This window comes from Carlito syrichta, unplaced genomic scaffold, assembly GCF_000164805.1.
Source record: "Carlito syrichta isolate Samal-C Ts95f unplaced genomic scaffold, Tarsius_syrichta-2.0.1 Scaffold315561, whole genome shotgun sequence".
NCBI lineage: Eukaryota > Metazoa > Chordata > Mammalia > Primates > Tarsiidae > Carlito > Carlito syrichta.
The window spans coordinates 379,334-391,011 of record NW_007259657.1 but is presented as its reverse complement, the minus strand read 5'-3'; the positions used below and the strand labels follow the sequence as shown (position 1 = coordinate 391,011).

The 11,678-nt window shown below is 41.2% G+C and overlaps 1 protein-coding gene across 1 annotated transcript in view; it reads left to right on the top strand.

The window, feature by feature from the left end:
- Positions 1-11,426, top strand: part of CPSF2 (cleavage and polyadenylation specific factor 2) — a 29,048-nt gene extending 17,622 nt beyond the window's left edge. Inside the window, exons 9-15 of the mRNA XM_008072949.1 lie at positions 2,725-2,825; positions 3,884-4,084; positions 6,753-6,905; positions 7,602-7,827; positions 8,744-9,043; positions 10,184-10,318; positions 10,671-11,426. Of these exons, the coding sequence (XP_008071140.1) occupies positions 2,725-2,825; positions 3,884-4,084; positions 6,753-6,905; positions 7,602-7,827; positions 8,744-9,043; positions 10,184-10,318; positions 10,671-10,763 (1,209 nt within the window). The 3' untranslated portion in view covers positions 10,764-11,426. The remainder of the gene's footprint in view (positions 1-2,724; positions 2,826-3,883; positions 4,085-6,752; positions 6,906-7,601; positions 7,828-8,743; positions 9,044-10,183; positions 10,319-10,670) is intronic.
- The last annotated feature ends 252 nt before the right edge of the window (positions 11,427-11,678 follow it).

The window sequence follows — 11,678 nt, the reverse complement described above, 5'->3', positions numbered from 1 at the left end:
CTGGGCAATCTGGTGAGACCTCATCTCCACAATAAATAAAAAATTAGCTGGGTGTGGTAGTGCGTACCTGTAGTTCCAGCTATTTGGAAGGCTGAGACGGAAGGATTGCCAGAGCCCAGCAGGTCGAGGCTGTGGTGGCCAGGAGCGGCCACTGTACTCCCATCTGGGCGACAGAGTGAGACTCCAACTCAAAACAAAAAACAAACAAACAAAAACACTTGTGGTAATGTACCGTGACTGTCTCTAAGAAAACTCTTGTACAGTTGTTTGAGTTTTGAGTTAAACTAGCCATTTTTTTCTTAGAACACCATTTTTACATGAAGTAATGACATGCTTATTTAGCATTTTCGGCATGGGTGTTTGGCACTTTCTTGAAAATAAATTGAGCCTGTCACTCTAAAGAAAACAGTTGACAGCATTTGTTGCTTAAATCTGGTAACAGTTGACAGCATTTGTTGCTTAAATCTGGTAAAATTCTAACTTTTAAATGAAAATTAGAATTTTGAACCGGGCATGGTGGCTCAAGCCTATAATCCCAGCACTTTGGGAGGCCAAGGCAAGAGAATTGCCTAAGCCTAGGAGTTTGAGACCAACCTAGGCAACTTGACGAGACCTCATCTCTACAATAAATCCCAAAAATAAGTGGGTGTAGTTTCATGTACCTGTAGTTCCAGCTACTTGGAAGGCTGAGGCAGAAGGATTGCCTGAGCCCATTAGGTTGAGGCTGTGGTGGCTGTGAGCATGCTACTGCACTCCAGCCTGGGCAACAGGGTGAGGCTCCAACTCAAAAAAGGAATATTAGAATCTTGGAAATTTTATACCCAACTCTGGGAGAGTGACTGAAAATATTCTGATGAGATTTGTGGTGATATTCTTGAATGTGATTTTTTTTTTCTCCCTCCCTCTTGAATGTGATTTTTAAAATACTGTCAACATTTGTAAGATCTATGACTTGGTGGACTAGTATTTCTCAAATAACCAACGTCTGATGTTTCAAAACAGTGCATGAATAAAAGTTCCATTATGTGCAAGACCCATTAAAAAATTTCAATATAATAGTACAAAAAGTCTATTGGTATGGTTTCAGATTCTACATTAAAACTAACTTTTAGCCGGGCTCAATGGCTCAGCCTGTAATCCCGCGCTTTGGGAGGCTGAGGTGAGTGGATGGTCTGAGCCCGCGAGTTCGAGACCTGCCAGGGCAACTTGGCGAGACCTCATCTCTACAATAAATCAAAAAATTAGCTGGACGTGGTAGCGCGCGCCTGTAGTTCCAGCTACTTGGAAGGCTGAGGTGGAAGGATTGTCGGAGCCCAGCAGGTCAAGGCTGCGGTGGCCGGGAGCGGCCACTGCACTCCAGTCTGGGTGACAGAGTGAGACTCCAACTCAAAAAAAAAAAAAAACCAAAAACTAACTTTTAAGAAACCTCTGCTTTTTGAGTTTTAATGTGGTGTCAAAGGAGAGTATCTGTGAAAAGACTGTTTAAATATTTTCCCTTTCTGCCTGTACCTCTGTGTGAGGCTGGGTTTGCTATACTTTAAACAAACAGCATACTGCAAGAGATGGGATTGAGAAGCCGGTGGGAGAGCCAGCTGTCTGTACTCTTGAGTTAGACAGTAAGGAGATTTTCAGAAGTAGAAAATAATGTCATCTTTCCCATTATCTTTTTTGGTTTTGGAAAATGTAATTTTTTTTTGTAAAAATATGTTAGCTTTAACAGGTAATGGTTTTATTATTTTTTAATGAACAGATTTTTTTAATGTCTTGATTTTAATTTCTGATACAGTCAATACATTGATAAATGTAACCCATAAGAAACAAAAGCTCTTTCGGGGTCTCTAATTTTTAAGTGTCTAAGGCAGCCCTGAGATAAATATATGAGAACTACTGATTTAATCATTCCATACTGATGGATTTTAAAGTTTTGTCCAGTTTTTTATATTATAAACATTACTGCTGTGTCCTTTTGTTCAGTGCACCTTTGTGTGTTTCAGTAGGATAAATTCCTAGAAGTAGAAATACTGTATTAAATGACAAGCACACACTTGTTTTTAGAGGTCAACACGGTGGTTGCACTGATTTCCCATAGACCATGGATGAAGTTAAACTGTGGCTAGTCCACAGTTTAAGACAGTTGTGCTATAGTTTCATGTTTTGCACTTTTCAAAATCATTAGTATAATTAGGCATCTTTTAGTCAAATTAGTCATTTGACTTTTTTACTTTGTAAATCATCTTTATATGTACTTTATTGTTTTTGATGTGTTGGTCATCTTTTTTCACTGATTTGGAATAGCTCTTAGGAAAAAGTAGCTTCTGACAGTCATACTGCTGACAATATTTTTCTCAGTTTCTCTTATGTTATTTTTTTCTTTTCAGTTTCTTTTTATTTTATGAGATTTAAAATGCCAAAGGGAAATTTTATTTTTTCTTTCATGTTGCTCTATTCCTTTCCATTATGACTTTTGGGTTTTATGTTATATGTTCTCACCTACTACAAATTATTGAAAATATCTGTATTTTCTTAACCAGTTTGACTTAAACTCATCCTAGATGTGTGACAGCTCAGTTTTAGTACTGATCTAAATAAGAACTATACCTGGGTATCCTGGAAACTTGAGGAGAATGCACAGGTGGTGGATCAGTGCAGGGATACAATATGTCTCATACCCTACTTCTTAACCCCTGATAGTGATGCTTTCCTTTGTCTGTTGTTTTTCTGCAGTTGAGGAAACGTGTGAAGCTTGAAGGGAAGGAACTTGAGGAATACTTGGAAAAAGAGAAGCTAAAGAAAGAAGCTGCTAAGAAACTCGAGCAGTCCAAAGAGTGAGTCATTTCCAGCAGATTCTAAGCCTATATAAGCTGTTTGCATGGAAGTTTATTGCTTAGCTGTGTGAAAGGTTTAAAAAGATAATCAAGACTTTTCTCCCACTTAAAGAGAAGAAAGTATTTCTAAGACTTAAGAGTTTCACTGAAAATATTTAAGTTTTCATAGCACTTAATGACTTTTGTTAGACATCTTTCAAATGGCTAGAATACTAAATCCTTCCAGTGCTAATATTATCATATATTTATTTATTGGCAGTTCATGTTCTATTTTTAGAAATATTGATCCAGTAATATTGAGTATTATTCCACTTATGTGTCGTTTAACGACAGGGATATGTTCTGAGAAACGTGTTGTTTGGTGATTTGTCCTCGTGTGAATGCCATGGACCTGCATGGTCCAGCCTATTATGCACCCTAGTATTATGGTAGAGCCTGTTGCTCCCAGGCCACAAGCCTGTATAGCATGTGACTGTACTGAACATTATGGGTTACTGTAATCCGAAGGTAAGTATTTTTGTGTCTAAACATATAGAAACATAGAACAGGTATAGTAAAAATACAGGGGTTTTTTTTGTTTGTTTTTTTGAGTTGGAGTCTCACTCTGTTGCTCACTCTGGAGTGCCATGGCATGCTCACAGCCACAGCAGCCTCGACCTTCTGGGCTCAGGTGATCCTTCTGCCTCAGCCCTCCAAGTAGCTGGAACCACAGGCATGTGCCACCATACCTGGCTAATTTTTTGATTTATTATAAAGACAGGGTCTCACCATGTTTCTCAGGCTGGTCTCGAAACCCTGAGTTCAGGCAGTCTTCTTGCCTTTGTCTCCCAAAGTGCTGGTATTACAGGGATGAGTCATTGCGCCCAGCAGAAAAATACAGTATTATACTCAATGGGATCACTGTTAAGATGTGATCCATCAGTGACCAGAACATTGCGGCATATGACTGTATTATTATTTGAATTAATATTGAATACCGATTCAGTAATAATTGCATACATATTAATTTAAGATCTCTTGGTGACTTGATGACCTTGATCTATTCCAAAATCCCCCAGGGCAGATATAGATTCTAGTGATGAGAGTGACATTGAGGAAGACATTGACCAGCCCTCTGCTCACAAGACCAAGCATGACCTGATGATGAAGGGCGAAGGCAGTCGGAAAGGAAGTTTCTTCAAACAAGCAAAAAAGTCTTATCCTATGTTTCCTGCCCCAGAAGAAAGAATTAAATGGGACGAATATGGAGAGATTATCAAGTATGTGAGCAAAACAAACTTCTTTGTTAGTTTCTGAGCACCTCAGCTTGAAAGCTGTGAAGACTTGTGATTTGAAGTGAAATGTCGAAGAGCATCTAGACAGTTAATATCAAGGGAAAATCGATTGTTTTATTACCTGATTGTGTGAAAGGTTTAACAAGACGAGGAAGACTTTTTCTACTACTTGGTAAGATGAGAGAAGAGGTGGTACTTTGGCAGTTGGGTTGTGTTATGTTTGGGAAATGGGCTGCATCTCAACTAGTGCATGTGTTTATGAGCTAATGAGATAAGAGGAATGTGAGACAGCATGTGTAGAACCGTGGGGAGTTTTTTTTTTTTTTTTTTTGGAGTCAGTGTCTCACTCTGTTGTTCAGGCTTGAGTGCATGGCACAATCACAGCTTTGACCTCCTAGGCTCAGGTGATACTTCCCCCTCAGCTTTTCAAGTTGCTGAAGCTACAGGCATGCGCTACACCCGTCTAGTTTTTTTATTTACTTGGCGAGGTCTTGCCAAGTTGCCCAGACTGATCTCCAACCCCTGGGTTCAGGCAGTCCTCTTGCCTTGGCCTCCCAAAGTGCTGGGATTACAGGTGTGAACCCATGCACCCAACTTGAATCCTGGAGAATCTTAACAGATCTGCACCCACTTAGAAAAGCAGCTGAACCATGTGCTGTGCTTGTTGTACCTTTGGAAACACTTCTATCCTCAGGATTCTCCCTGCTTCCCTGTGAATGTCATCCACTGCACATGATGGATGGAGTCTTTCCTGATGGGGTTTCTGTATATTTCAGTTTTTTGTCATCCTCTCTTTGGGATCTCAGCCTTCAGTTTCCTCTAGCTTGATTTTTGTGTCATGCCTTTGCATGTGTTGTTCTGCAGCCCCATTCCGCCTTCCTCTTTCGGGTTTCCAAGTGCTGAATCTGACCTCATAAACTACTGGAAGCTTTCCTACCTCCTGAGAGTCGGGTCCCTCTCTCGTACATTCTTTGTACTTCCATAAAGCTGTCTTGTGCATAGAGTGGGCTCGGGTCATTCCTGGGTTTAATTAGGAAAATTTTATGGTCTGCTTGGCTCTCCAGACAGGTAATGACCCTGTGAGTGAGCTGCCTGTCTGTTGAATGTATGGACAGTGGTCTTTAGAGTCAGTGTTCTCAGCTAAAGATGGGATAAGGATTGCATGAAGTCATGGTAAGGCACTCAGCAAGAGCCCGGCTCATAACAAGCGCGCTATACATGGTTGCCACTGTAACTGTCATCTTGTGGTCACAGTTGGATGTGCTGGGCCCTGATTTGAGTCTGGGGGAAAGAGGCCTGGCTTTCAGAGAACAGCAAGTGGGACACAGACGTCATAGGTGGTTAGGGAGGGGCTGTCAGGGAAGTGTTGTTTTTAAAAAACTTAAACTAGAATAGAGCTCTCTGATATGGGAAGTAAAAATGGGAAGATAGATGTACACTGAAATAAAGATCCAGGCTTCTGATAGTGCTCAGGATTTTGTATCTCAGTCTTGATAATGTGCAGATGAAGCATCATCTATTTTCTTTGGACACAGAGGAAGTAACTGGGGGTCTTAGGGACATCAGAGGAGTTCTGAGGTGAATAAGTATTGGGATTTGGTAAAGGAAACCACAAAAATTGAGAAAAAAGAGTTACCAAAAAAAAAAAAAATACAGGACCTGGTACAGTGACTCATGCCTATAATCCCAGCTACTCTGGAGGCTGAGGCAGGAAGATTGCTTGGGCCCAGGAATTTAAGCAACAAGTGACATAGCAAGACACTGACTTTTTTTAAAAAGCTGAGCATGGTGGCTGGTGCTTGTCATCCCAGTGCTTCTAGAGTTTAAGACTTAAATGTCTCTAGGATTGCTTGAGAGCAGAGTTCGAGACCAGCCTGGGCAATATAGCTAAATCTTATCTCCTGATAGCTACTAAGATCATCTTCTTTTTTATTTTTTTACCTTTTATTTTTTAGTGACAGAATCTTACTCTGTCACCCAGGCTGGAGTGCAGTGGTGTGATCATAGCTCACTACAGCCTTGACCTACTGGGCTCAAGTGATCTTCCCACCTTCAGCCTCCTGAGTAGCTGGGACTACTGGCATACACCGCCATGCCTGACTAATTTTATTATATCTTGTAGAAACAGGACTTTGCTATATTGCCCAAGAGGGTGTCATACTCCTGACCTCAAGCGATCCCCCTGTCTTGGCCTCCCAAAGCATTGGGATTACTGGTGTGAGTTACCATGCCCACCCTGCCACTAAGATCTTATAATGACCTATCTAGGGGCCTTTCACTATTCCATACAGTGTGGTTCAAAGAATACCCTTTAATGGTTATGAAAAGCATAATATATACAGTCATCTGTTAATTGATATTATGAGTTGTGTTGGCTTTGGAACAAATGTATGTTAAAATCTTAAATATGTCCTGAGTTGGACCCTACATCTTTAAAATAAAGAGAAAAAAAAGAACACAAATAAGTGAAAACCTACAATGACAGATAAAAATACTCATTTCAGAAATAAATGATTTAATAAAGTGACTGCCCTGTCTCCCCCCAAAAATCTTAAATATGTGAAGAGTCTAAAAATTATGCCACCTGATAGTTATACATATTAGATAATATTAGCTTGCTTTTAATACTTCTAATTAGAGACTTCTTCTTTAGACCAGAAGATTTCTTAGTGCCAGAGCTTCAAGCTACTGAAGAAGAAAAAAGCAAACTGGAATCCGGTTTAACCAATGGTGACGAAGCCATGGACCAGGACTTGTCTGATGTCCCCACTAAGTGTGTGTCTGCAACAGAATCCATTGAGATAAAGTAAGTGCTTCCATGTCATTCTGAAAAGAGAATGTAATACCTCAGGCCTTTGAATTATGGAGTTTGCAATGTTTCAAAAGTGAAATTTCTGAATATTTTCTAGTAAGCTTGTGCTTATATAATTTAATTTCTTTTTCCATTAAGAGACTTATGAAAAATGGTGGTATGGCATTTCTTTTCATTAATGATATTTGAATGCCAAAGTAATTGAATTAGTGATGGATGAACATTAAGTTATATATTTACATGAAGAAATATTGTTTCTTTCCTTTTTGGTAAGTCTAGGGGGAGGTGAAAGAGACTGGTGCAACTCAGTTTAATTTTTCTGAGTAACTGCTTGTTTCTTAAAATATACTCCTTGACTTAAATGTCTATAGTATCCTAATGTTCAGAAAATACTACTGTGTATTTAAGAAACCTTCCCCCCTTTTTACTTAGTACAGTTAATAATACCAGCCAATGATCATTTCAAATTTTTTTTAAGTCATCAGAGAACAAAGTGGTTTATTTGTTCAGTAATGATATTCAGTATATTCAGGTATAGATGAGATCTAAATAATACACATTAACAATATAACGTGTATTTCTCAAAGTCTAGTTTTATATATTGTATCCATTTATTTCATGATAATAAAAGCCATTTTTTAGAATAACTTGTCAAAAAAAGTCATCTTGAATAATCATGTCTAATTACAGAGCCAGGGTTACTTACATAGACTATGAAGGACGCTCTGATGGAGATTCCATTAAAAAAATCATTAATCAGATGAAACCACGGCAGCTGATCATTGTCCATGGCCCACCAGAGGCCAGTCAAGATTTGGCAGAGTGCTGCCGTGCATTCGGTGGGAAGGATATCAAGGTGTATGTGCCAAAGCTGCACGAAACAGTGGATGCCACAAGCGAGACACACATATACCAGGTAAACTTCCAGCGGTCAGCCTGTGGAGCAGCATGCACTCTAGCTCAAGTTAGGACAAAGACAAAGGAGACAGCATGGATCACACTGGCGTACCTCTGAGAGTATTGAGCAATTAGGGATTAGAAAAGTCTTTTTGGGGGAGTTGATGAGCAGGCTGAATCCCGACAGATGTTCAGGTAGTTGTCAGGACAGACAGAGGACAGCGGGGCAGGGAGCTCCAGGCAGAGGCGAGGGGAATGACGAGTGTCTAGGGATTCTAAGTCTTAGTTTTAGAGAATTCCCAGATTCCAAGCTTCTGTTCCTGATAAGGGTTGGGGGGAGGGAGTGGCAGCTGCAGTATGTAGGTCTTGCGCAGTGCAAGGAGTGACATCTGTGTCTGGAGGAGGTGAATGGGAACTTATCCTGAGCAGAGCAAGAGAAAGCAGCATCCCAAGCACATGGAGGTGTGAAACTGTGGACTGTCCAGGACAGTCACAGCATAGCAGCAGTGTGCGAAGGTGGGCTTGTCAGTACTCCTCGGCTTCAACTGCCTATGGGCATCACCTGGAGTCTTGCAGGTGGTCTTTTTTTTTTTAAAAGCAGGATTTATTGAGAAGACAGAAAAGCTCCCACAGTTGGAGGGGACCCAAGGGGGTTGCCCGCAGGTAGTCTTAATTGCACCAGATGCTAGAGCCAAGGCCCTGGCAGGGACTGCTTCAAATGGCCATGTGATTCCAGTGTGTGGTCAGAGCTAGGTCTCTCTGCTTCAGAGGTATATGGACTGAGTGATTGCACAGGTGCTGAGGACATCATAGGGCCTTGACGGCCTCAGACAAGTGGAGGGTCTTCTCACCTGAGTCTATCACCACAGTTAGTGACCATGGGTCTTGTGCACATGTTAATCTGTGCTTGTCTCCCCTCCTCCCTTGGCATCCAGGTGAGACTGAAAGACTCACTTGTCAGCTCCCTTCAATTCTGCAAAGCAAAGGATGCCGAACTGGCATGGATTGATGGTGTCCTTGACATGCGGGTCTCCAAGGTGGACACGGGGGTCATCTTAGAAGAGGGAGAGTTGAAGGACGATGGAGAGGACTCTGAGATGCAGGTGGATGCCCCTTCTGACGCCAGTGCCATCGCACAGCAGAAGGCCATGAAGAGCCTGTTTGGGGATGATGAGAAAGAAGCATGCGAGGAGAGTGAGGTCATCCCCACCCTGGAACCCCTGCCACCACACGAGGTGAGGGCCATGGCCTTCCCAGCTTCCTGAACCTGTCGGCTGGCCAGAGTCATGCTTTGTTTTTGCAGAACTGCGTGGGCCTGTGGAATCCATTATGCTTCTAACCATTTAAGATGTGTGTCATGGGAAGGCTGAGTTCAAGCTCTGTGTGTGTGTGTGTGTGTGTGTGTGTGTGTGTGTGTGTGTGTGTGTGTGTGTGTGTGTGTGTGTGTGTTCTGTGCAGCTTGGGAGCGGCAGCAGTTGGAGGAAGCCAATGGGAGTCTTTTCTGAGGCTCACCCTGGCCTCATGGTTGGTGTGTCCAGCGTGGCTTTTGTATGTTGGGTTGATGGTGGGAAGAGCGGGTGAGCTTCCAACCAGGAGGCTTATTGGTCCTCTCGCCCTCCATTGTTACATGTCAGTTCACATCAGCTCTGTTTTGGTTTTGACAGGTAGAAATCTTTTATTTAATATAGATGTAATTCTAGTCTGGTATTTACATGTTCTCTAGAGGCATCTAGTTAATTAGCAAAGATTCCAAGTAATCAGAGAAATCTCACAGCTATGGGAGTCCCGCTCGTGTGTCATGGGCTGTCTTCAGCTCTGTGTGAAGTTAAACCTGAGACAGCCCATGTGCTAGACGCCCTTCTCATACTGCTCTCGAAGTCAGGAGGAGGAAGCGAGAGAATCTACATGTCCCTTTGTGCTGATGCTCTTTAGGTGACTTCACAGCAGCAGGTGGGGCAAGAACCACGGTCCCTACTGGGGGGAAACCCAGGTGCCCGTTGCCTTTGCCCTGAGCAAGGAGGACCGTGGAAGGACCTGACTTCTGAATAAGGAAAGGCCCGGGACCTGGAGGGTGGATTTTTGGTTCACTTCTGCCTGCTGGCACTGTGGCTAACCCCTTAGGCAGGTGAGTAAGTAAGGAGCTAACACATCTCTGTTCTGAGACATGACTGTGAATGTGGCTTGTGAGGCATACAGAAGACATGAAGGACTTTGTAATGTTTAATAATGGGTAAACTCAGGGTGACTCTTCGGAGGTGACTTAGAGTCTTAAAATGATCTGTCCCAGATGTCCTATGGTGTATTGCATTAGTCAGCACAACTGCGTGTCTGGTGCTTTACTTAAAGTTATTCTTTCACCTTCAACCTTCTCCAAGGTTCCTGGACATCAGTCAGTTTTTATGAATGAACCGAGGTTATCAGACTTCAAGCAAGTTCTTTTGCGAGAAGGGATTCAGGCTGAATTTGTGGGAGGTGTTCTTGTTTGCAACAATCAAGTTGCCGTGCGCAGAGTAAGTGTGTTTTTAACAAGGACTGACTTGAACACATACTTCTGATGTGTTGTCATTTTGAAATTCTGTAATTCTTGATTGGTAATTTCACAAAACTGAAGATCAGTAATTTATATTAATAATGGTGGCCTCTCAAAGAAATGATACGTAATTTTATTGTAAGTTTGCCTTAGTTGACATTCATGTGTCTGTATAAAATTAATGACTTTAATTTTAGATCCATATTCTGTGAGCCAGAGCAACCCATTTCCTAACCAGTGGTAAAGCAATCTATTTCATATATTTTGGCTATTATATCTGCATATAATGAATAGAAAATGTACTAAAGAATTTTTTTTAATTTGGTTTCTAGACGGAAACTGGACGCATCGGATTAGAAGGCTGCCTTTGTCAAGACTTTTATAGAATACGAGATCTTTTATATGAACAGTACGCCATTGTATAAAGGACTTGGTGTCAAGGAGTGTCTGCTTGACCTTTCCAGAGAAAGGGTTCTTATCTTATTCTAAGCTTCTGCTGTTTTGTTTTATAACATACAAAAAATCTGCCAGGAAAACTTACATGGTTTAGATTTTTTTAAATGTAAATAGAGAACATTTTATGGATGCTCTAATGAGCCTTCTGTCCTCTGGCTTTCCAAGGGGTAGCCATGCCCAAGGGTTGACAGTGATGGTTTCCTTTCCACACCCCTTATTCTAGAAGGGATTTTCACTTGAATAAAATAATGCAGCTTAGCAAACCAGTTCATGGCCTTAGAGAAACACGTTTGCATGAGTTCTTACAAACTGTTTCTTACACTTTCTGGAATGAAAAGTGAGAATTATTTTGAAGAGATGAGTGACAAAAAACAAAACTGATAAAACAGTTTTTTGAAGCTTGTGTATTTAAAAAACAAAGCAAATGTGCTATGATTCTTCTTTCAACTTGACTATGCAGTTATTTTCACATGGAGCTTATCTGTTTCACGCCTGCGTTTTCCAGTGATTCACTCTACTATAAGGAGGACATGTTTGGTTCAGCAGTCAATTTCTGTTTCTTTTGTTTCTTGATTTATCAAGGTTTTGTTGTTGCTTTTCTATTTGAATTATAAAACCATCATTTGAATATCCATGTTTCAAAAGAACTCTTTGATGTGTTACTGTCCTAAGGGTTCTGCATACCTTAGGTATGTCTTAGCCATCAGCATGTTACTGCATTGGAAGCTGTTTAATGCTGTGTTTTGAAGAAAACAAAGTCTGAGCCTCACACTTGTTAAATTAAGAGTCTTGGGTGTTGTCATCTTTTCAATGTGCTTTCCTGTGGTCACCCTAGCAGGGGCTGAGTTTTATACACATTGCTGCTAAAGCCACATTGAGGTTGG